Source organism: Dromiciops gliroides, chromosome 2 (assembly GCF_019393635.1).
Source record: "Dromiciops gliroides isolate mDroGli1 chromosome 2, mDroGli1.pri, whole genome shotgun sequence".
In the NCBI taxonomy this organism is placed as follows: Eukaryota; Metazoa; Chordata; class Mammalia; order Microbiotheria; family Microbiotheriidae; genus Dromiciops; species Dromiciops gliroides.
The window spans coordinates 573301729-573328428 of NC_057862.1; the positions used below are offsets into that span (position 1 = coordinate 573301729).

A 26700-nucleotide genomic window follows, 5' to 3' on the forward strand; every position below is an offset into this window, starting at 1 on the left:
CACTCCCTCAAATTTTCCTTCCTTTCCCTGCTGAGTCAACAGAGGTTTTCTGAAGTTAGAGAACTAAGAATCATAAAAATTTAGGTTCTGGTTGTCCCACAGAGTGGGGGCAGCAGTGGCACCATATCTGAGGAGAGGGGTGGTGTACATGTTTAGAAGTGTCATGAAGATTGTGAACCCGAATGGGGGAAGGACCTTGCATTAGGTCTAGGATAAAAAGGGGAACTTCACTGTGGCAAGATGCACCACTCCTCTGGAGTGCCTGCCCTTTCTAGCAAGATCTTAATAAAATGACCTTCCTTCTTTGCACCAGACTGGGAGTCATGTCTCAGTTTATCTGTTTCTAACAATAGTGATGATCTAATCTAATTCCAACCTTCCAAATGCTTGAAGAAATATCTAATTACATCAACCAAGCTCTGCTGTCACGGTCTTTTACAAAAAGTCATATATGTGTTCATATATGTATGCATATATATTTTCTTGTGATATATTAATAATTTGACTGCATATTTATTTGTGTTGAGGCAAAAACCAATAGCATGTTTTCCAGAGAGATATTTTTATTATGTATTTTTCATGCATTTGGGGGTTGGTAAATTAAATGTAATACAATTTTGAAGAAGTGAAGACATGGACATAACTCAATATTAGGTTTTCCTTTCAGTGATATGCTTACAAAATTAATTATTTTTTGGAACACATGTTAAGAGAATTATTCTCAGAGTTGGAAATAGTCATATTCTTTAATAGTTGAGAGAATTATCATGATAAATTATATATGTAAATAGGATAGTAATACAATTTAGCCCCACAGTTAAAACAATGAAACAATGACTTTGAATACTTTGGTATAATTGACTGCATTGAACGGAAATTATCAAGATAAAAGAAGTTTTAAAAGAGAGCTCATTTGATCATTTTGTTTTCTGAATTAATGGTCACTAATATTCTAAAATGAAATAAAAAAGATTATTATTTAAGAGAGCATGCTACAAAAATTTAGAGGACAGGGCAGCTAGGTGGCACAGTGGATAAAGCACCAGTGCTGGATTCAGGAGGACCTGAGTTCAAATCCAGGCTCAGATACTTAACACTTACTAGCTGTGTGACCCTGGGCAAGTCACTTAACTCCAATTGCCCCCCCCCCAAAAAAAATTAGAGGACTAAAAATGCCAGAAGTGTTTTCATTCCCATTTCCATATGGGAAAACTGATGAATGGATGAGGAACTAGAAACAAACTCCTTGGAGCTAGATTGGTCCAGTGGAAAAAGCTTTGCATCTGCTGTCCAGGTACCTGAGTTCAAATACTGGCTCTGATAGTATGAACTTGGGCAAGTCACTTAGCTTTCTTGGGCCTCTGCTTTATCATCTGTAAAACGAGGAGACTGAACTGGATGGCTCCTGATGCATTTGTACAACATGAGGAAAGCAACCTTTTGATACCATTCCAAGTTTTTTTTTCCTATTCCCATAACAATCAATCAACCTACATTTGTTAAGTGCTTGCAATGGAACAGGCATTGTGTGAGGCATTGGAGATAAAAAGACAAAGATGAAATGATATGTCCCTTCTATCAAACAACATGTACACTCAACTGGAATGTTCTCAGAAAGAGTGTTTCTTGCCACAAGTGTCTTATCTGATTAATGTTCTGAGACTAAGATGTGTTTCCACAGAGAGCAAGCCTGTGGCTACAGGAATGTTCTCAGAAACAGTGTCTCCAGCCACAAATATTTTGTACTATGAGTATTATATAGTTGTGCTGATATTTCCCCCTCCCCCTTCCTGAAGGTGAGGTCTTTATTGTATATATTTTCCAAATGCATATTTTCCCCTCCCCCCACCCAAAGCTTGTATATACAGGATCCTCAACATCCTTCAAGAAAGGAGAGGAGGACTGGGATGGGGGAGGGCAGTAGAGGAGGAGAGAGGAAGGAGGCATGGGGGAGGGGCAAACAGACCTTTAGCTTCATACATCCCCTCTCCTGACAACAAGGAACAGGAGCTACTGGACATTCCTAAGATGCCCTGAAAACAATTTAAATTCAACATATTCAAAATTAAATTATCATAACCATAAACCATCCCCTTTTCTAAACTCCACTATTTCTATCAAAAACATCATTTTCCCAGTCTCCTCGATTCATAGTCTTGGGATTATCTTTATTCTGCCTGACTCTGTCTATCTAATCAGTTGTCAACTCTTGTCTTTTTTTTTTTTTTTACCTCCACAATGTTTCTAGCATCTGACCTATTTTCTTTACTCACACAGCTACCATCTGAATTCAGAGTTCATCTCTTCTTAACTGGATTAGTGTAACAGCCTTCTGTGATTTTCCTGCCTCGTATCTCTCAGCATTACAGCCTCATACTATGCATGGCTGCTCAAGTTATCTGATCATGCCATTCCCCTCCCCAGCCAACTCTAATATTTAGCTTTTCAAGTCCTTCACAAACTGGCCCCAGTTGTTTTTTTCCTGTATCATTGAACATTATTCTACCTCCTACACTCTGTGATTAAATGAAACTACCTTTTTTCTTCACAGATGAAAACTCATCTAACATCTCCATACCTTTACACTGCCTTCCCACGCCATTCTTCAAATTCGTAAAGCCTTCTTGGAAGAGTTCAAAAACACTTTTAAAAATTAAATGGGTTACAGGTTAGACACCGCCTCAGTGGGACGCCTCAATCGCTATGTAGCTCCCCGGCTGGAAGGGTGGCCGAGCCTTCTGGAAACTTCCTGCGAGAAAGAGCGTCGCGGGCTCTACGGCCCCTGCAGCTGCCGCCGCCGTCTTCGCCAAGCTCCTGGGGCTTTTCTCTTTTCCGCTCCGTGGAGGAGCGGCCAGTATCGCCATGTTCGGCTGCCTGGTGGCCGGGAGGCTGGTGCAAACAGTTGCACAGCAAGTGGCAGAGGATAAATTTGTATTTGACTTACCTGATTATCAAAGTATCAACCATGTCGTGGTGTTTATGCTGGGAACAGTCCCATTTCCTGATGGCATGGGAGGATCTGTCTACTTTTCATATCCTGATTCAAGTGGAATGCCAGTATGACAGCTCTTGGGGTTTGTCATGAATGGGAAACCAAGTGCCATCTTCAAAATTTCAGGTCTTAAATCTGGAGAAGGCAACCGGCATCCTTTTGGAGCCATGAATATTACCCGTACTCCTACTGTTGCACAGATTGGCATTTCAGTGGAATTACTGGATAATCTGGCCCAGTTGACTCCTGTGGGCAATGCTGCTGTGTCATCAGTTGATTCGTTCACTCAGTTTACTCAGAAGATGTTGGATAACTTCTACAATTTTGCTTCATCATTTGCTGTGTCTCAGGCCCAGATGACACCAAATCCATCTGAAGTTTTTATTCCGGCAAACGTGGTTCTGAAATGGTATGAAAACTTTCAAAGGCGACTAACCCAGAACCCTCTTTTTTGGAAAACATGATTTAAATAAAGTAATTTTTAAAGGGAAAAAAAATTAAATGAGACGGTGCAGCTGGGGGCAGCTAGGTGGCACAGTGGATAAAGAACTGTCCCTGGACTCGGGAGGATCTGAGTTCAAATCCAGCCTCAGACACTTAATACTTACTAGCTGTGTGACCCTGGGAAAGTCACTTAACCCTCATTGCCCCACCACCACCAAGAAAATATCAAATGAGAGAGGTAGAAGACAAAATGGGGAAATAAAAGAGGGAAACTATTACAATAGTCCAAGCAAGGCATGATGAAGGCCTGAACTAAAGTGATGGCTACATGAGTTGAAGAAATGAGATGAATATCGGAGTTATTATGGTCAAAACAAAAAGACTTGGCAATGGATCGGCTATATAAAGTAAGATGTATAGAAAGGAGAAAGGAAGAACAGCATACAGATTCTAATTATAATTACTGCATGTAAATCTGTAGCGTGAAACATCTGGTTAAACTTTAATTCATACTTTTCCTCCACCCAATTGGTCCATTCATCCCGAGGGAACCATTAACAAAGTTTTGATTCGAAGGCTAAAGGAGCCCTTATGCTAGCTCTACAAAGGGTCTACTATTCAAAAGATATAACTAACAATGATCAAATAAAACTATCTTTTCACATTTGCCCGTGCCTTAGATGCTTCCTCTATTTTCAAGTTTCTTCACTGTTATCTATTTTCTTAATTTTAATGCAAGGCACAATCATCACTAGGCAAACCTACACACTCAAAATTGCAGTATTAAGTGGAATCTGAGATCATCTTTGAATAAATTAAATTTTTGAGTTCCTTTGGAGACCCAGAGGCTACAAGGCAAAGAATTTGAAATCACTCAGACCAATATAAAATGACCATTCATTCCCATTAATGGCCTATGATGGGAACTTCTCTCATCACTGATTCTTTTAAGGTATCTTTTTCTGTCCTCTAGTTTCACATTAGTCTGGGGAAAGTCTGAAGCAAAAGAGAAAGCAATTGTAAAACTAAAAATCTCCTACTGCTCCATCACTTCTAATAGTCTTTAGTTTATTAAAAATTTCCCAAAGCTAAGTATTATGAATTATTGACAAATATGTGCATTATTCTAAATGTGTTAATTTGGGCTAAGCAGAGGGCTAAAATCTAAAATATACAGGCTTATTATAGTATGATAATGTTTGATTCTTTCCCCTTCTGTGGCAAAGAGAAAGGACTTCTATAGTCAGTTTTTTTTGAAAAAAAAAACAAAAAAGAAAAAAAAAACCAACACTCTATCTACTAAGCACTACAGCAGAGAGACACTAGACTTCCTTCTCTTGAAAGTTTTATAACTGAGGCTTTTTATTGCATATATTTTACATATATATTACATGCATATATTGCTATAAATGAATGATTATGTCTATAGACCCATTAAGCCTAGTGAAGTTATTTTGCAATATACATACCTACATCTGCCAGTAAGCAGTGTCAGATCATCTCACTTTCAAATCAGTTGCTATGCAGTAGGGACAAAAAGTCAAAAACAAAGGAAGGAGTAATTATTAAGTGCCTGGTACTGTGCTTAGTGGCTTAGAGTTATCTTACTGATCTTCACAACAACCCTATTAGTCTGATTTTATGGTTGAGGAAACTGAGACAAAGAGACTTAAAGTAACTTCCCTAGGGTCACACACCCAGTAAGGGTCTGAGACTGAATTTGAACTCAAGTTTTACCGATTCCAGGCCCAGCATTGCTTCTAGGCAACTTGAGGTGCCACAACCCAGTAAGCAACTTATGTTGTACTTAAAGGGACACAACATATATGCACATTGCTAAATACACAAAAAATATACACAAAAATACAAAATTATTTAGTTAAGGAGGGTGTTAACAACTAGGGGAATGAAATTAGGAAAGACTTTAGGTAAAAATCTGGCACCTGAGTTATGCTTCTGAAAGAAGGTTAAGGTTGCGTTCCAGACATGAAGGGTGGCCTGTGCAGATACAAAATTTGCTGGCAGGACAGAATAACTAGAAGAGTGTGTGAGGAATGTATCTTCTCTCTCTATAGCTCTTAAAGATGTGTTTTCTTGGTTGACTGGTTTCAGAGTTTAATCAATCCAATCTAATCCAAACCAATAAACAATTATTAAGAGCCTATTGTGCTAAAATCTGGGGATATAATTAACAAAAAGAAAGAGTCATTGGCTTCAAGAAGCTCATGATCCAATGGGGCAGAAAACACACAAAAGGAGGGAGGGAATATAAAACAAAAGGCCAGGAGACCAGGCATATCTTGTTTGGTGAAGTTTAAACCAAGCAGAAAAGCAGATGCAGTTTAACTATTCTGAGAGTTACAAAGTGTTTTATTCTATTTTATTTCATTTGGCACCAGTTTTGGTATTTATCTCCAGTAGAGTTGGATTCTGGAGAAGGAAATGACAAACACTCCAATATCTTTGCCAAGAAAACCCCAAATGAGGTCATGAAGAGTCATACACCACTGAAACGACTGAACAACAACAAAAGAGATGGATTTGCAATGGTGGTTCTCATAGTTATTATTAAACAAACCCTTTTATTAAATTGACTTTTCAGCTTCCTTTATGAGTTCGATTTTCCATATTTCTTAGTTTTTCTTTTTAAAAAAAATTTACACTAGCCTTATGGAAAATTACTTCCACTCTTTACTTTGTTTTCCCTATGTAGGTTCACTGGATTAATGAATACAAAATGGCATAAGAAACCCTCACTCACTGATAGAAATGAATCATCAATTGAATCCTTGTCTTGCCCTTCAATATCTCTTCAGGAAAACCTCAGAAACTATATAGAGAGAACTTTGTGGCATTGTATTCCAGTGTAACAAATATGTCAGGAGATGCTTTTAGGATGTCAGCCAAAAAAATTCGAGCAGTTCTATTAAAGCCATTGGGGAAGTAAAAGACCTGTATACAACCTTCAGTGATTTTGTTTTTCTCTTTTAAATTATTTAATATATTTGAAGATTGTGAAAAGTCACATTAAAGTACTGGTTCATGTGCTCCAAAGCAAAGCAAGGGATTTCTTGTAGAAATTCCTTTCTTTGTCACTTACTAATCAGAAAACCATCTGTGCTCTATCCAGTGATCACTTATATTCCTGATATTTGTGCAGCCATTAAACAGATGGCCAATTTATTGTTCTCTCTTATCTCCTACTTTTCCCATCAATGATGTTTGCATACCTCTACCTCACAAGTTCACTGTTTCCTCAATACCAGAAAGCATCTTCACCCCACTTCAGTCAAATGTCATCACAGGCCTATCCTGACCATCTTTGTGACTCAGATCTTTTCTAAATCTACTTAATAAGCAAGAAACTGTGTGTAAGAAACTGTGCTAAATCCTAAGAGTAGAAAGACAAAGAAAAAAAGCACTCCTCTTCAAGGTCTTTCTATTGTGGTAAAAATTATTTGTGGTAAAAAATTATTGAAGTTTTAGCTGACTCATTTGGGAGGGGCCACACCTGGCCCACCCTGAAGTTACATATACTACTGAGGTCAGAAGGAGAGCTCTCCATAGGCAGTTTTTGAAGGACCTCCCCTTTTGGGGGAGGAAGATTGAATGCTCCCTGAGGGGATGCTGAGGCACTTCCAGAATGCTAGCTCTCTCTCTTGGGCTTCTGCTTTTCCAGTAGTGCGAGTAACTGTAGACTTTCCAGGTTTTGGTGAGTGAACACAGAAAACCCTAAATTCCTTTGAATTAACTTAATTGGAAATGATTCCTTTGAATTAGCTTAATTGGAAATGATCTGGGGATTGCATAGGCTAAGTTTAACGTTAAGAGAATTTATCTGTATTTCTTTTTCCTATTTCCTTATCTTTGATTTTTATTAATTTCACCTTTGTTGTTTAATTAATTCCTGAGTAATAAAATCTGATCCTTTTGTGGAAAAGAAGCTGTAAGGCTCCTTTCTTATTGGCCTGGGAGAAATATGTAAAAGGGCAGTTCAGGGGAGGGAGCTCTGAACCCAAAGGTCCCTCATTATTTCTGGTACCCCAATAGTTTGGCGAGTCACTCAATTAACACTCCATATATTAAATTACAGCCCTCCCACTATCTTACTAGAAGACATACACTATAAGTAGATAAACCAAAACAAGATAAATTGAATAGTGAGAGAATACTAACAACTGGGGTTGGAGGCAGGAGGAGGAAAGGCATGTTCTGAGCTAAACCTTGAAAATCTGTACCTTCAAAATGTTGAACTCAGACTCCTCCCCTTGTCAACTCGTCCCCTGAATCATACTTAGTGAACCTGCTTGTCTGCATAGATCCAGTTGTTGTAGCCATTCTACTTCACTCTTTCTATTAACTTCCTTTTGGTTTCATTCAGTTTAGATCCCTGGGTCAGTCACTTTAATGCTGCCCTCATTATCTCCTAAGACTTCCTCACTTTTGTCCTAACACCATCCTCATCTACAGCCCAAGGTTACTTTCATATTCCTTTTTTCTGCAACTGCTACCAAGCTACTTACCAGGTGGTGCTAGAGAAAGTCACTCTTCACCCACAACAAATCCATACTTGCTAACTTCAAGTAGCCCTTTGTCACCACTTTGCAGACCTTTTAATGTTTTATCTCTTGTTAATGTCTATTATTATTTCTAAGTCTTAGATTCTACCTAGTCTTTCCCTCCCTAGTAAGAATATCAAGGTTATCTGTGTTCAGAGTCAGAACCGTTCAAATCCTTCACGTGCCTGTGAGACAAGTGGCATCACCCAAACTCTTGTGATGTCTTTTTTTTTCAACTCTAAAGTGAGAAAGTGAGCCTAGATCTACAAAGCCCCTTAAAGGCACAAGTCCTATGATCCTAAGACCTAGTATAAGTTCTCTGTATTGACCTCAAAACATTTTCACACCTACACCTTCCTCTCTATTTCACAATATCTGCATCTTTATCTTCCATATCTTTCACCCTATCTCAGAAAGAGGTTTCACTCCTTTCCAAGGCTATTCTCTCTAATCTTATCCTTGTCTCTTTCTCCTCCTCTATTTTTTAGAATTTCGATACATCAATTATTATTTCTAATACTTTTGTTAATTTCCTTGTCTAGTGTTTCCATTTTTTTCTGTATATAGATGGGCTCAGATCTTTCTTATACTTGAATAACCTTTCCTTGACACTGTTACTCTTTCAGGTTATCCTCCTTTTTCTCATCTTCCTTTCATTGACTATAAATAGACAGTTATCCATATTTGCTCTTGTATTTCTCCACTATCTTCTCTCTTCCTTAGTTCCGATAGTAGGAATTTTGCTAAAACAGCTGTTTCAAAGGTCATCAAAGATCTTTTAATGGACAAATATTATTTTCTCAGTCTTTATACACCTTTGTCACTTAACATTGTTGATCACTTTCTCCTTCTAGAAACTGTTTTTATTTTTACTTCTCTGCCTTCATTCTCCTATTTCTCTGTGCATTCATTTTCTGTTTCATTCACTGATTCTACTTCTTGTTCTTATTTCATACATTGGTTCATATCTCAAGACTCAAGATTTAGTCCTGAGACCTCTGGAAGTTTTTCATCTTCTAGGTTATTACTCTTGGTAAGGTGATACCCAAATATATCTCTAATCCTTTCTTCTCTGCTGTATCACACTGCACATCTCCTCTATTTGATATCAACATAGCATCATACCATTTCTAAAACCTAACCCATAATCTCCTTCCCCAAACCAGTTCTCTTTCCTGATGTTACTATTTCTACAAGTAGTTCATGATTCTCCCAGTCACTAAGATTAAAAGTCCATTTCCTAGCCTCAGACACTTGACACTTACTAGCTGTGTGACCCTGAGCAAGTCACTTAACTCTCATTGTCCCACAAAAACAAAACAAGTCTGTCTTCTTTGACTCCTCTCTCTTCCTAGCCCTTCAAACTCCCTTAGTCAAAAAGTTTTGTTGATTCTTCATAACATCACTGGTATCAATTTTCACTTGTTATCATTGTTATTAAGGAAACTAGCTGAAGCTACAGGGAACAGTTGAACTGAAATACAAGTAATTAGGTGTATGGAGATAACAATCAGTTGGAGTTTTACAAGAGAAGAAGGGCTGGTGCGTGAATAAAAGTCCACAGTATTGTTGTCTTTGGGCAAAATTGACTTCTCAATGGAGAAGGAAAATGACCCAATAAGTCTTTGGAGCACAGGAATAGATGTAATCCACTGTGTGGGAATCCCAGAGTTTTCCTTCACTTGGTGATCTGATCAGCTCCCATGTATTTAATCATCATCTCTATGCTGATGAATCTCAAATCTATCTACCTTGCCCCAATCTTCCTGCTGACTTCCAGTCTTGCATCTCCAATTGCCTTTCAGACATATCAAACTGGATGTCCAGCAGACATCTTAAACTCAACATATCCAAAACAAACCTCATTATCTTTCTGCTACATACTTCCCCTTCCTATCTTTCCTATTACTATAGAGGGCAATACCATCCTCTCAGTCTGTCAGGCCCACAATTTAAAAGTCAATCTGGATTTCTCACTATTTCTTACTCCCAATATTCAATCTATTGTCTAATCTAGCCAAAGCTTATCAATGTCACCTTTGCAACATCTCTCGAATACACCCCCTCTTCTTCTCTGACACTGCTACCACTGTAGTGCAGGTTCTCATCACCTCACACCTAGATTACATCAATAGACTGTGGGCAGATCTGCATTCCTGAAGTCTCTCACTACTCCAATCTATCTTCCATTTAGCCACCAAAGCAATTTTCTAAGGCAAAGGTTCATTCATGTCATTCTCCTACTCAATAAACTCCAGCAGCTTCCTCTTGCCTCCAGGACCAAATAAAAAATGCCATTTGGCATTCAAATTCTGCATAGCTTGACCCCTTCCTACCTTTCCAGTCTTCTTATGCCTTACCACCTCACATATACTCTTTGCTCTAGTGACACTGGCCTACATCTATTTCACAAACAAGACACTCCATTTCTAGGCTTCAGGAATGATCTCTACATTCCTGGAATGCTCTCCTTCCTCCACTGTGATAACAGACCTGATTGGCTTTCTTTAAATCCCAATTAAAATCCCACCTTCTAAAGGAAGCCTTCCCCAACCCCTCACTTCCAGTGCATTACCTCTGTTGATTATTTCCTATCTTGTATCTAGCTCGCTTTTTAAATATTTGTTTGCATTTTCTCTCCCCCATTAGATTATAAGCTTCTTGAAGGCAGGAACTGTCCTCTTTTTGTATCCCTAGCACTTAGCACAGTGCCTGGCACATGGTAAGTACATAATAAATATTTGTTGATTGAAGTAGGTTTACTTTGGCAGTATGTTTGTCCTTTACAAAGACAACTGAGGCATATATGGCAAAGATGTGTGGTTCATTCATAACTTCTTGCCTACAGTCGTCCCTATTTCCATGGTATAATGTGTCTTGTATATTATGCCAATATCTGGTAACCACTGGAGAGTAGTGAGTCTATTCCATAAAAGGATAATTCCATAATGACAGGATGACTCTGCTATATCCCAGATATCACTCTGTAATTGGGATTGGTCTGGTTATCTGGTCCATCCTTCTAAGAAAATTTTGAAAGATCAAAACTTTACAATTCCATCGCTGTTATGAAAATGACTTCCTTTTCCCATTACTCAAAAAGGTGAAGATTTTTTGTAAGCTTGGGAAACAATAGGCTCTGCCTTCTAGAGAACTGCCATAGTAAGAATGCCCAATCCATATTATAGTGACCATTTCTCCTGTTCTCTTCTGTGTATTTTCATAAAATACTTAAATAACCTTCATCCTTATTTTCTTTACCTTTTTTATATGATCCCTAGGATGGTGTTGCCCTCAATATGAACCCAAGGTAACCACCTTTCCCCAATATCCCTCCTCTAGAGGAAAAAGAAAGAAAACAAAGAGTACTTGTAACAAATAAATATAATCAAGAAAAACAGATCTACATAATTGTCGAGTTCAAAAATACTTGTTTCATTCTAAATCTTAGTGCATCACTTCTTTGTCAGGATGTTGGTAACATGTGCCATCACTTGTCCTCTCAAGTTGTGGGTCTTTCAAGGTTGTTAATTTTACAAAGATGTTGTTACTATAGAAATTGTTCTCTGGTTCTGCTCACTGCATTCTGCATCAGCTCATACAAGTATTACCAGATTTCTTGTAATTCATCCCTTTCATCATTTCCTACAGCATAGTATGATTCATATATCATAATTTGGTGATTAATGTCACAATTGTTGAGCAACCCCTTAGTTTCCGTTCTTTCCTACAACAGAAAGAATTGCTATAAAGATTTTTGAACAAATGAGCTCTTTGATTCTTTGATTTCTTTGGCATATAGATTTAGTTGTAGTATTTGGTAGTATTATCTTTGTGGTAGTAGTTGGAGAATGAAATAGCAAACCACTCCAGTATCTTTGCCAAGAAAATCCCATGGACAGTATTGGTGTGCTGTGGCCTTCAGAATCACAAAGAGTCAGACATAACTGAACAACTAAACAACAAAAGTATTAGTAGTATTATCTTTGGAATATAGGTTTAGACATAGGTCAAAGTATATATATATATATATATATATATATATATATATATATATATATATATATACACATACATGTACAGGTAAGTGACTTTGTGGATACAGTTCCAAATTGCTGGACCAAGTACGTAGTCCCTTCACCAATTGTCATTTTCTTTTTATGGTAATTTACCAATATGATGGTTGTAAGATGTAACCTCAATGCAATTTTCATTTGCTCTTTAATTATTAACAACTTTGGAGTATTTGTTATATGACATAATAGGTTGGGCTTCTTTCATTAAATACTGCCTGTTCATGTCTTTTGGCCATTTATCTATTGGGGAATAGTTAGCATTCTTATATCTTTGCAGTAATTCCTTACATAAATAGGATATCAGGCTTTTATGAGAGAAACTTCTCACAACATTTTCCCCTAGTTAACAATTTCCCTTCTCATTTTAACTGAATTCTGATTGTGTAATTTTTTTCCATTTTATATAATCCTAAATTGCCTATTTTATTACCTATGTTACTCTCTATATTTTGTCTGATCAAAAACTCTTCTTGTAAAGATATTTTTCCTTGCTTCTGTAATTTTTTATGTGACCTTTTAAACCTAGATCATGTATCCATTTGGAGTTTACTGTTTTATATGGTGTGAGATTGCAGTTTATACCTAATTTCTGCAAGATTGCTTTCCAGGATTTGCAACACATTTTGTTGATTGGTAAGGTTTTGCCTTAGTAATTACATTCATCAGATTTATCAAACCTTATTGTGCTATTTTCTTTTGCTTTTCTGTGTTGTATTCCTAACTATTCTAGTGGTTGATTTTTTTTAATCCAGTACCAAATAGTTTTAATGATTAACACTTTTTAGTATAATTTGAGATCTGGCACTTTGAAGTCATCTTCCTTTCTACCTTTTTTTTAACATTACTCTTGAGAATTTCATGCTTTTGTTAAGTTTTTATAGTTTTCTAAAATAATCCTTTAGTTATTTGATTTGTATGGCACTAATACATGTTAATTTAGATAGAATTTTATTACGTTAGCACCAGCCAACCACAAACAATTAATAAAAGTTCTCTTTAGGACTGCTTTGGTCATATCCCAATAGTTTTGCTATTTGTCTTATTGTTATCATTGTCTGTAATAAAAAAATATCTATTGTGCCCAATACATGTTCTTTGATCAACCAATCCTTTAGGATTAATCAAATAGTCTTTTATATTTGACTTATTCATCATGAGTGTCTTACTTAATATAATTTTTACTATGTTGTAGTTGATAAATTATGTATTTAAAATTTCTGATTTTTTTGCACTTTATTAGATTTTTTGCCTTAATACAATGATCTGTTTTTTTTTTTAAAGAAAAAATTTTGTTTGTTTTTTTTGCAGGCAATGAGGGTTAAGTGACTTGCCCAGGTTCACACAGCTAGTAAGTGTCAAATGGCTGAGGCTGGATTTGAAATCAGGTACTCTTGAATCCAAAGCCCGTGCTTTATCCACTGCACTACCTAGCTGCCTCCTACATGATCTGGTTTTTTTTTTCTTTTTAAAAAAAAATTAATTTATTTAATTAGAATTTTCACCAAATTACATGGATAAAGAAATTTTCACATCAATTTTTTTTGAAGTATTTCTTTATTTTTTTTAGGAATAGAATTTTATTTTCCAAAATATATGTAAAAACAAATTTTAACATCAATTAAAAAAAAAATGTTCCAACTTCTCTTCCTCCTCTATTCCCACCCCCACTCACTAGAACTCAAGCATTTCAAAATAAATTATACATGAGTAGTCATGGAAAACATTCCCACATTAGCTAGGTTGTGAGGAAAAAACAGTCAAAAAACTCCCCAAACTTCAGACTGAGGAATTGTCAAAGAGAAAAAACATTTTTTTAAAAAATGTGTTTCCAGGGGCAGCTAGGTGGCGCAGCGGACAGAGCACCGGCCCTGGAACCAGGAACACCCGAGCCCAAATCCGGCCCCACACACCCAACACCCACCAGCCACATGACCCCGGGCAAGCCACCCAACCCCAATTGCCTCACCAAAAAAGAAAAAAAAAAGAGAAAAGAAAAAAAAATGTGTTTCCAACTATTTCAGATACTATCACTTCTTTCTCTGTAGATGGGTTGCCATTTTCATAATCCTTCAGGGTTATATTGGACCATTGCCTTGCTGAAAATAACCACATGCTTCCCAGCAGATCATTTTACACTATTGCTGTTATTTTGTATACAGTGCATTTCACTCTGCTTCAGTTCATGTAGGTCTTTCCAGGTTTTTCTAATAGTATCCTGTTCAACATACCCTAAATAATGTACCTTAAACTTGACAAAGAATTTTCTTCATATTAGCCCAGCAAAGTTATCATAACTATTTCCCTCCATCCTATTCCCTTCCCATGATATTTACTCTATTTTCCATCTTCTTTTGAACTATTCCTCCTCAAAAGTATTTTACTTCTGACTGTCCCCTCCCCTACTCTACACTCCCTTTTTTTCCACCCTTCCTTCCTTATCCTCTTCCCCTCACACTTTCCTGTAAGGTTAAATAGATTACTCCTCCCAACTGGGTGTGAATGTTATTCCCTCCATGAGCCAACTCTGATGAGTTTAAGGTCTTTGAGCTAATTCTATGTTCCAAATTTTCTTCCTCCCTCTCTCCTCAACCCTCCCTATGAAATCAAGCAATTCAATATTTCATACTTGTGCCGTTATGCAGAACGTCTTCACCTTCCTTGAAAGTATTTTGCTTTTTACTACTCTCTCCTAGAATCTGCCCTTCCCTCCTTCCCCTCCCCTCCATCAGGGCAAAATATATTACTATACCCACTTGAGTATGTATGTTAGTCCTTCTTTGAGTCAATTCTGATGATATTAAGGTTCAATCACTCCCCAATTCCTTCCCCCTCTTCCCCTCCCCTCCATAAGCTTTTTTCTTGTTTCCTTCATATGAATAACCTCTCCCCAGACCATCTCTCCCCTTCCCCCTCCCCCAGTCTATTTCTCCTACACCTCAACCCTATTTTAAGGATGTCATTATGGGTTAGTTAGGTGGCACAGTGGACAATGCACCAGCCCTGGACCCAGGAGGCCCCAAGCCCAAATCCGGCCCCATACATAAGACACCCCACAAAGAACAAAACATAACTTCCCTTCATATTCAGTTCAGACCTGTGTCCTCTGTATTATCTTCCCATATAGGAATGTTAACAGTTTGATCTTTTAATATCCCTCATGAAGTCTTTTTCCTGTTTATCTTTTTATGCTTCTCCGGGGTGTTGTATTTGAAGGTCAAATTTTCTATTCAGTTCAGGTCTTTTCATAACAAATGCCTGAAAGTCTTCTTTCTCCTTGAAGTTCCATGTTTGCCTCTGAAAGAGGATGCTTAGTTTTGCTGGGTACGTGATTTTTGGCTGTAGTCCCAGTTCCTTTGCCCTCTGGAATATCATATTCCATGCCCTCCGGTCCTTTAATGTAGAAGCTGCTAGATCTTGCTTTATCCTTATTGGAGCTCCACAGTATTTAAATTCCTTTTTTCTAGCTGCTTGCAATATTTTCTCCTTGACCTGGGAGTTCTGGAATTTGGCTATAATATTCCTGGAGGTTTTCCTTTTGGGATCTCTTTCAGGAGGTGATCGGTGGATTTTTTCAATTTCTATTTTAGCTTCTGCTTCAAGAATATCAGGGCAATTTTCCCTCACAATCTCTTGGAGGATGGTGTCTAAACTCTTGTTTTGGTCATGGTTTTCAGGTAGTCCAATGATTTTCAAATTATCTCTCCTAGATTTATTTTCTAGGTCAGCTGTTTTTCCAAGGAGATATTTCACATTGCCTTCTATTTTTTCATTCAATTGGATTTGCTTTACTGTGTCTTGGTTTTTCATAAGCTCACTAGCTTCCATTTGTTCAATCCTAATTCTTAGGCAATTATTTTCAGCAGACAGTTTTTTAATCTCCTTTTCCATTTGGCTTTTCAAACTGTTGACTTTTTTCTCATGACTCTCCTGCATTGCTCTCATTTCTCTTTCCATTCCTTCCTCTCTTTCTCTACATCTTCGTTCTATCTCTCCTACTTTCTCTTCAAAGTCCCTTTTGAGAGCCTCCATGGCCTGAGACCAGTTCATATTTTTCTTGGAAGCTTTGGATGTTGGAGCTTTGACCCTATTATTATCTTCTTCTTCTGAGGATGTATTGTGGTCTACCTTTCCCCCAAAGAAGTTTTCGATGGTCTTCTGCTTTCTCTGCCTACTCATCCTGGCTTACTGTTTCTTGGCTTTTTACTCCTTAAAGTGTAGTGCTGCTTCCCGGACACAGTTCGTGCTACAGCGTGGCCCAGGGGGTGATTGGACTTCTTCTCAGCCTGCCTGGCTTGTGAGTAATCACAGCCGCTTTCTCTTTGACCCGGAAACAGAAGTCTGATTGAACTCTGATTCTCTATGGTCGGAAGCTTGGCGTGCTTTTACCCCTCCCCCACTGGGCCACCACCACTCGATTCAGCCCACTGGTTCAGACCCAGGGCGCTTTGCCCCAACTCCAGCAGATACTGCCTCCACTTCACCCTGGCCTACCTCCGAACCCCCTCACCAGTCCGTGATCGGAGCCTCAGAAGCTGCTGGTGCTGAAGACTCTGATGTGTTGGAAGCACTGTCCCTGGCTGGGTCCGGACTGCGCGCTGAGCTGTTCAGCCTGATCAGTAGGTGATCAGAATCGCCCTCTTTTGCGGAGAAACAGTCTCACTCTGTTCTTATGTGCATTAGTCTGTTCTGGGTTTTGATTTTTACCGCATTATTTGGGCGTGAATGGACGGGTTTATCTGGAGCTTGTGGGAGTCACAGCCTCTCCTCTGCCATCTTGGCTCCGCCACATGATCTGTTTTTAAAACAATCTCATGCACAGCTGAGAATTAGGTATACTCTGCTTTCATTCAGTAATCACCAGAGATCTAGCATATCTAACTTTTCTAAAGTTCTATTTAGATCTTTAACTATTTTATTATTTATCTTTTTGTTAGATTTCTTTGGATCTGGAAAATTATGTATCCTACTATCATTAACTATTCCTTATTATAATTTAGGTAACTATTTCATTAAGTATCTGCTATGCCATTTAGTGCATATATATTAAGAATTGATACTGATTCATTATTGGTGGTACCTTTAAGACTAATAAAGTTTTGGGGGCAGCTAGGTGGCACAGTGGATAAAGCACTGCCCTTGGATTCAGTAGGACCTGAGTTCAAATCCGGCATCAGACACTTGACACTTATTAGCTGTGTGACCCTAAGCAAGTCACTTAATCCTCATTGCCCTACACAAACAAAGAATAATATAGTTTTGTTATTTCTCTCTTTTACCCCTATTTTTATTATTGAAATACCTGATACACTATTTGCTGCCTGTGTTTTTTATTATCCCTAAGACAGGTTTTATGACATCACTTTATTTTAATTTTGTTTTTTCTGTTTCAAATGTTTCTATTAAGCAGAATTTTGTTGGATTTGTGTTTCTGATCCATTCTGCTACCCTCTTCCATTTTATGGGTTAGTTCATATAATTTCCATTAAGAATTGGGATTGTAATTAATTCTCTTTCATGTTTTCCTCTTTTTGTTCTCTGTCCCATTCTTCACATGGAAGAAATGGATAGTAAAAGAAGAACATCTTTGATACTAGCAATCTTTATCTGATGTAATCTACTTTTATTCCACTGTTCGGCTCTTCCTCCTGACTAGTCCCTGATCACACATTAATACCTTCTATCTTTTCTTTTATTCCCCACTTCACAATCCACCCATGAAACTGGAGATTTTTATTTGTTTATGTCTATTTTTTCCCTGAATCTACCCTCTCTTAATCCCCACTTTCTCCTTCTTCCTACCTGAGTCCTTCTTAAGCTTAGTGTATTTCTACATTAACCACTTTATGAATATGTGTGTTCTTTTTCTTTTTCTTTCTTCTGTAGGATAAATTTTAAAAGATCAAAATGTAGCAAAATCATTCATAGGCCATTATATCTTCTATGACCCTTGGAGACTTTAGGATTCTTAGGGGACACTTGTTTCTTTTCTCCCTATTAGAGAAAATTTTCACGCATCACTGTGCTCTTTATTTGGTAGATGGTATGGTGGCAAGAATGCTGGACTTGGAGTTGAGAAGACCTGAATTAAATTCCAATCTTAAACCCAATGCAAGTCATTTAACTTCTGTTTGTCTCAGTTTCCTCATCTAAAAATGGAGATAAAAATAGCACCTAAATCCCAGAGTTGTTATGAGAATAAAATGAGATGATATTTGTGATGCACTTCGCAAATCTTAAAGCACTATGTAGTACACAGTAACAGCAACACTGTGTGATGATCAATAATGATAGACTTAGCTCTTCTCAGCAATACAATGATCCAAGACAATTCCAAAAGACTCATGATGGAAAATATTCTCCACATGAAGATAAAGAACTATGGAGTCTGCATTCATATCGAAACATACTATTTTCACTTTTGTTTTTGTTGGGTTTTTTGTTTCTTTCTTCTTTCTTGTAGTTTTCCCCTTATGTTCTGATTCTTCTCTCACAACATGAATAATGTGGAAATAAGTTTAACATGATTGTAACATATAACCAATATCAGATTGCTTGTGAAAATGGAGGAGGGAAAGGAGGGAGGGAGGAAAATTGGAACTCAAAATCTTACAGAAATGAATATTGAAACTATCTTTACGTGTACTTGGAAAAAATAAAATAAAATGCTATTTAAAAAAGAGAAAAGCACTATATGATGCTAGCTATTATTAGATAGCTAATATTATCCATCAGCAATACTTAAAAATCTTCTATGTCTTTAAATATCAATTTTCCTATCTTGAAAAAGCATACTCATTTTATTCCAGTATGAGAAAATAATGGGGTTCTATGAGACTCAGAGCGCCTGGTCAGACATTTCTTGAGGCCAGCCCAGAGTCAGGAGAATTTCAAAGGAAATGTGGTTGGACCTTGGACTGTGGATAGGGTTTTAAATCATACCTACCTGAAAGCTTTTTCCCCTCAGGAGGCTCTGTACTCTGACATCAGCATGCACTGCACCAAACCACCCACAAATCCAGTAAACCAAAGGATTTGAATGATGCTAGCTAGTTGGGTTTGAGCAATGTGTAAGGGCAGGCTCTTGTCCCACCCACAGAAAGCTTAGACAGTCATGGGCTCTTAGCTCTGGAAATTGGAGGGGGCAGATGCAGCCCACTATGGCTTCCCCCTATCTCTCCTTCTTAACTTTCTGAGCCATGTGCTCTCTTTACTAATATTTCATATGCTTTAATAAATGCTTAATGCCCCGAACTGGTGCAGTAGCCTCTAATTTCTAAGTAGCTACATATTAGGACCCTAGCTAAGTTTCCCTAAACTTGGGACAGTCATAGGGTGATCCCATATAATTTTAATCACCACACCAGGGAAGTTTTATTTTGATTATAAGTCTTTATCTTTTGTCTAGTGAATTAATATTCAAACTCCCTTTTCCTTTAAAGTGGGAGCGCTTTATACTGTGCACTCTTTGACCCAGAAATACCATTACTAAGTCTGTATCCCAAAGAGATTATAAAAAAGACAAAAGGATCTATAAGTACAAAAACATTTATAGCAGCTCTTTTTGTGCTGGCAAAGATTTGGAAATTATGGGGATGTCCATCAATTGGGGAATGACTGAACAAGCTATGGTATATGTATATCATGTAATACTGCTGTGAAATAACAAATGATGAACAGGTAGATTTCAGAAAAACCTGAAAGACTTAAATGAACTATGCAAAGTGAAATGAGCAGAACTATAACATCAGCAACATTGTGTGATGACCAACTATGAATGACTTAGTTCTTCTCAGCTACACAATGATTCAAGACAAGGACAAAGGACCCATGATGGAAAATTCTATCCATATCCAGATAAAGAATTGATGGGCTCTGAATGCAAATTGAAACATACTTTTAAAAATTTACTTTACTGGGGCAGCTAGGTGGAACAGTGGATAAAGCACTGGCCCTGGATTCAGGAGGACCTGAGTTCAAATCCGGCCTCAGACACTTGACACTTACTAGCTGTGTGACCCTAAGCAAGTCACTTAACCCCAATTGCCTTGCCAAAAAACAAAACAAAGTTTACTTTACTTTTTGTAGGGTTTTTCCCTTTTTGATGTTTCTTCTTTCACAACTGTGACTAAAATGGAAATATGTTTTACATAATTGTACATATATAACCTCTATCAAATTGCCTACCATTTTAGGAAGAGGAGAGGGGATGGAGGGAGGGAGAAAAATATGGAACTCAAAAACATAAAAATGAACGCTAACAATTGTCTTGACATACAATTGAGAAAAATGAAATACTATTAAAAACAATAAGAATAAACCTCAATTTAACATCCTCCCCAAATAAATAAATAGACACTCTAAAGTTTTTTGTAATCTTGAGTGTGACTTCTTGGTATTTGAAATCTGACTGCTTACAATATTTTTTTTTCCTTTGACCTAGAAGCTCTGGATTTGACTATTATGTTCCAGGTAGTTTTTATTTTGGGGTTTCTCTCAGTGGATTATTTCTACTTTCACTTTGCCCTTAATTCTGTAAGTCTTGATTGTTTTCATTCATTCTTTCAAAATATGATATCTTGGCTTTTTAAGGTTTACGTTATCAAGTAGTATGATGATTATTAGATTATAGCTCTTGACTTGCTTTCAAAATCAGTTGTTTTTGCTAGGAGACATCTTACATTTATATCCATTTTTTTCACCCTTGATTTTGTTCTAGTATTTCTTGTTGCCTATTGTAGTCATTAATCTCTGTTTAGTTCAATCTAATCTTCAAGGAGTCTGTTGCTTGAGTAAGGTTTTGTCCTTCTCATATGAAACTATTTATTCTCCTTAGCATTCTTCTTTACATTCCTTTTTCTAGAATTCTCGTGTTATATGTGTGTGTGTGTGTGTATACACACATACATATATACATATAAATACATATACATAAAGAGAGAGATGTATATATCTGTGTGTATGTGTATTAACTATTGTATACTTTATTCCAGAAATTCATGTAGAGTTTATGGAAAATCTGATTTTCTTTGAGGCAGAGGAGAACTATTAGTGGCCAGCACAGAAGTGATTAGTGAAGACATTTTCATTGATCATACTCAAGGAAGTGTTGCTTGGGGCCAGATCCAGAGTCAGGAAACACTACATATGTTCACACCTATCTTTAAGAAATAAAAATGCTCATAGTTTAGTAATTAGTGGGATGTGTCATTGTTGGAAACTTTTATCACATGAAACTTTTCAATTCAAGCCTTAGCCCAGAGTAAGGAAGTTGCAAATAGAACAGCATAGTTCAATGGAAAATAACTGAATTTGGAATCAGAGGCTGTAGGTTCAGATGCTAACTCTGGCACTTATCACTTACATTATCTTAGGCAAGTTAAGTCCTTGCACTGGGATTCACTTTCCTCATCTGTAAAATAAGAGAGTGCATCTTAAGGGTAAACACCATACCCTAATCTGGCTCCAATTTTCCTTTATGGTATTATTTCATTACTTACGTTCACATAATCTTGAGTCCAGATGAATTAGACCAAAACTTCTTAAACTGTGGGTCACATAACTGAATGTGGGGGTTGCAAAAAAATTGGCAACAGTAAAAAGGTTATGTATATACCTATTTTATATACCTGGTGTCACAAAAAAATTTGTTGGGCAAAAAGGGGGTTGTGAGTAGAAAAAGTTTAAGAAGCCCCAATTAGACTATTATCTACCTGTTCCTGAAAATCAACATTCCATCTGCCACCCCTATGTATTTAACATGCCTGAAAAGCAGTCCTCCCTCTTCTCCACCTCTCTAAATCCTTATCTTCCTTCAAGGCTTAGCTTACTTTTGCTTTCCCTTGGTGCCTCTCAAATCGTTGCCTTATTTGGGTACATATTATATCCCTCAAGTAGAATGGAAACTGCTTGGGATGAGGGGGCAAATCATATTTATCTTCATATCCTTAGTGCACACATGAACTGCTTAATAATTGTTTGTTGAATTGATGACAAGGACCACAATAATAGTGAGGAAATATCTAAGTGCTCTGCTTTTCATATATTGAATGTAGTAGGTATCAAGAATTCTAAACTAAAACATATTTCCAGGTTTTAAAAACATACGGGAAATGTTCATCTTTCACTTTTCACTGTCTGGAAAATGAGGAGGGGGTGGGTAGGAAGCTAATTATAAAAGAGCTTCAGGCAGTGTTGTATAGTTTCCTAAGAAACAAAGCGGTGTTCAAAAATGAAAACTGTGAGAATGTATTACTGACCCACTTACTATCCTAAGTGCTTCAAGATTTGCTTTTTTTAGAGACTTTAAAGTAATGTCTGTCTTTACCAGCTGTCTAAAAGAACAAGTTTATCAGTTTTTTTCCTTATTTAGGTTGCAACATGCATTGTAACTACAAATCTTTGCACCTGACTTTATCTTTTCCTAAATTCTTACCTAGGGTGAAAAATAGCATTCTCTTCAATGCCATTCTCTTTGAGAAAACAATTTGTTTCAGATATCTGTAATTTGGCCTCTAAGATTTGGTTTAAAAACTATATAAGAAAGCTTTTACTTGTTTTGATACAGTTAGAACTGACACACAATAGCTCTCAAGAGAAAGTGACATAATATTATCAGTATTTGTCACTCCCAAAAGTATTGAGTTGAGAGCCTGTGACCTTCTCAAATGATATGTGTTGCTGAAAAAAGTAACTGAATTGCTGATGTCCTATATCTGGATCCAAGAAAGCATGCCTGGCAAAAAAGGAATGTAAACTAGTAAGAACCTTCTGAGCAGCTGTGTGTTCCTCAGATAAGAAATCAACTAAAGAGAGAGCTTGGACCCCCAGAATGAATGAATGAATGCATTTATCAAGCACTTGCTATATGAAAAGCACTATACTAAGTTCCCAGGATGCAAAAAAATAAGGCAGTCTTAGCTTTCAAGGTGCCACATACTAATGGAGGAGACAATATATACAGACGATTTCAGCTGCAAATCTTATAGTCTCATCATCCTTATGTTGCAGCAGCAAAGCAGATGGTTATTCTTAAATGTTAATTCCACTTATGAAATCACATCAGTTTCAAATGTTGAACCATTTGAAAGTGCCAAGGACTTTTGTGTCTAGAACCATAACACCTGCAGGAGTAGTCACCAAGCTGCATCTCCATAGGAATTACTTCTCTGGATAACTGAGGGCATTGGTTTGGAAGCCTTGTTATTCCAAAGCCTCTTGAGTTCAGGGCTCTGGGCTGTCTCCAACAGATTCTGCAAGGAGATGGTGGTCAACTTTGTGGTTGTGATTTAAACTGCCTGGCACATGTAACTGCCTCCAGAGGGAGAGACAGAAGGGCTCCTATATCATTCCATTTGGTTTGCTTGCCCAGTGAATGACAATTGATTGGCAGTTATCAGGGATGAATGGCCCCTTCTCCAAAAAGCTGTTTCTCTGGTTTATGTCTTCAGAGTGAGCTAGAAGCAAGATTTTTGCTTCTTTTTGTAAACCTAACATCTTTGTCAAAATTGATACAGTTGAGGGCAGCTAGGTGGCGCAGTGGATAAAGTGCCAGTTATGGATTCAGAAGGACCTGAATTCAAATCCGGCCTCAGACACTTGATACTTATCAGTTGTGTGACCCTGGGCAAGTCACTTAACCCTCATTGCCTAGCCAAAAAAAAAAATCTTAAAAAAATGATACAGTTCAATATTTTTCAAGTAGGTAAAAGGTTCTTGCCCAATGTGTCAGATTTTTAAGAAAGAATAATCAACTATGAAAAGTTTATACATTTACTTGCTTTTCTATTTACATGAAATGTTATAGTACTGGTATGTTCCACCATCAGCCTTATCACTTATAGTTCCATAATTCAGTTTTATAGTGGGTGGTCATCAGTAAATAAGAAATGGCATTTTCAATTTAAAAGGATGCTGTTCCCCAAATGAAAATGAACTTGTGCACAGTATTTTTCATACAAAAGTTTCTATACAATGTCATACATTGATATACTATCCTGATGAAAATATACTGTATATTTTTTTCAAATGGAAACGGTTTAGCTACTAAAAGTTTAGGAAGGTACATATTCTCATAATGAAACTTGTTCCCCATCTTATTGACCATATTTGAGGTAAATGTATGTTTTGGATAGGAAAAGATCACTTGTGGAACTTTTGAGTAACATTTATTTATGTATTTATAAATACATTTGATGTGGGAATACCATTTAAATTAAATTATTCAAGCAAAATAATTTTATTTAGCAAGCTACCTTCTTTGTTCCTCAATTTTATGATTTCCTCTACTGGATATTTTTCAAGAGAAAAGTTTAAGAAAAATGAGAATCTGTTTCCTTCCTTTTTCTCTTTCTCCCTCTACACAGCCAGTATCATATAAAACATGCTTCTTTTTTGGAATTCTTACAAGGTAATTCAGCTTTCTACATGTTCTTTAGAAGAGAAAAGTAAAATATTTAGAGATATAGGAAAATTCTATAAGGAAAGTGAAGCAAAAACAATTGCTCCTGAGTCTAACTAACTATTGTTCTTTTACTAAGAGACACTCTTACAATGTAGTACTCCTATTTTAGTCAGTTTCAGGACAGCTACTATATTTGTGACTCTTGATATTTTAAGGGTGAGGTTGAAACCATCCCATTCCATTTCAGTCTGATACCTTAACTAGGTAAGAAAACATCTCAATCTACCAGTTAATCAAAAGACTTTACACTAAGTTTGAAAAGTCTTTGAAAAACATTTGATAAAATGAAAAAAAAAAAAATCCAGACAAGAGTACGGTTACAATGGAGTGCAGGATTTTGTTAGACTCTCTGGGTCCTATATAATAGCATAAATTTATCAAAATGGGTGGTTATTCTAGAAACTGGAAAAAATATGGTTTTCTAGTACACTTCTGCTGAGTATATAGCTGCCTGGTAGGAGAGGAGAAGTAAGGAAAAACTGTAGCTTTAAACAGGTCTCCTTCCTTCACTCTTATGTCATGAGAGGAGAATTTTCTAACTCTGAAGGGCCCAGAGGGCTTTTGTACTTCTCATCTTCCCACTATTGTCCTACATGTCTTCTCTGGATCAGTTGGTAGAATTGGGAGTCGAGGCTATATGGACTCGTGCTTAAAGGCAACTTCTTCAACACCCCCCAATGGGAAAAGGTCTTTCCCAAAACTGGGAGCTAAGGATCACCCATTTGCTACATGTGCTTGCCAAGCTTGGGCTCTCTTTCCTTGGATTCTGTATATACTTCAAGAAAATGTGTTATGGACCTTTAGGGGGATGTTTTATACCCACTGTTCTAAATAGATTACATTAGTAAATACCTCTTTCTAAAAGTTACTTAAGGAAAGCTGATTAAATGATGCTCAATTTATAATCTTTGGGGGAAGTGTATCAATAGGGACTCAAGCCAGAGTCATTAGAGAATTACCTCTCACTTTTCAGAGGTATCCCTAGGGCCCTGAGCTAGAGGTGTAGCTAGCCAAGCTCTGGAGACATGACCCAACAGTGGGAATTAGGATAAGGATACCAAAAAGCTTACATGGGCTATAATATTGATGTAAAGATTTGATTTGCTCTTTGGCCCTTTCACCACCAGAATGAAGACCATTCTAAGCAACCAGACTGTGGACATCCCAGAACATGTTGACAATTTCTCTTAAGGGTCGTACAATTATTGTGAAAGGGGCCCAGAGGAATCCTCCATAGGGATCAATGTTGAGCTCAGTCTCCTTGGAAAGAAGGAAAAAAGGCTCTTGGTGGACAAATGGCGGGGAAATCAAAAAGAACTTGCAACTGTTCGAATTATCTGTATTCATGTACAAAACATGATCAAAGGTGTTACTCGGGGTTTTCGTTACAAGATGAGGTCTATGTATGCTCATTTCCCCATCAATGTTGTTATTCGAGAGAATGGCTCACTTGTTGAAATCAGAAGTTTCTTGGGTGAAAAGCATATCTGAAGGGTGCACATGAGACCAGGTGTGGCTTGTGCTGTTTCTCAAGCCCAAAAAGGAGAGTTAATTCTTGAAGGAAATGATATTGAACTAATATCAAATTCAGCTGTCCCAATCCAACAGGCTGCCACAGTAAAAAACAAGGATATCAGAAAAATTCTGGATGGTATCTATGTTTCTGAGAAAGGCACATTGCAACAAGCTGATGAATAAGTTGGAAAAGATGCCAAAGGCAGTGTCCTGAGGGGTCAACACTTATTCAGATGTCAAAATAAAAATACTTTTTGTCAAAAAAAAAAAAGCAAACATTTGATTCTTTAAAGTAAATAATTATGTCCACCAAAGGAGCTGAATTTAAAAAAAAATGCCAATATTCAACATAAAATTTAAAATTCATGTAGTCCACAGTCCAAATAAGAGAAAATATTACTAGTAATCTAATCTACACCCCCCCATACACTATTCACTAACCTACTTCTAGTAAACATTTGGAGTATTAATTAGCATTCAAAGGAGACCAGGTATTTACTTTGAAAATCCTGGACATCTCTGAAAGTCTGACTAAGAACCTCAGAGGCAAAGTTAGCAATGATGGTCATATCTGAGAAGAAAAAGACACAGGCAGCAGCAGCATCTTCCATGAAGTTAATTGCAGTATCTCAGTGTCATTATGGGATTCTGAAA

At 37.1% G+C, this 26700-nt stretch overlaps 1 protein-coding gene and 1 pseudogene across 1 annotated transcript; both read left to right on the forward strand.

Annotated features, from left to right (window-relative positions):
* Positions 1-2754: 2754 nt before the first annotated feature.
* On the forward strand, positions 2755-3489 carry LOC122742586 (protein Hikeshi-like). The gene is given in 1 exon segment (XM_043986909.1): positions 2755-3489. A coding segment is annotated over 1 exon segment (594 nt). The 5' UTR covers positions 2755-2862; the 3' UTR covers positions 3457-3489.
* Positions 3490-25659: 22170 nt separating this feature from the next.
* LOC122743390 lies at positions 25660-26317 on the forward strand (annotated as a pseudogene).
* The last annotated feature ends 383 nt before the right edge of the window (positions 26318-26700 follow it).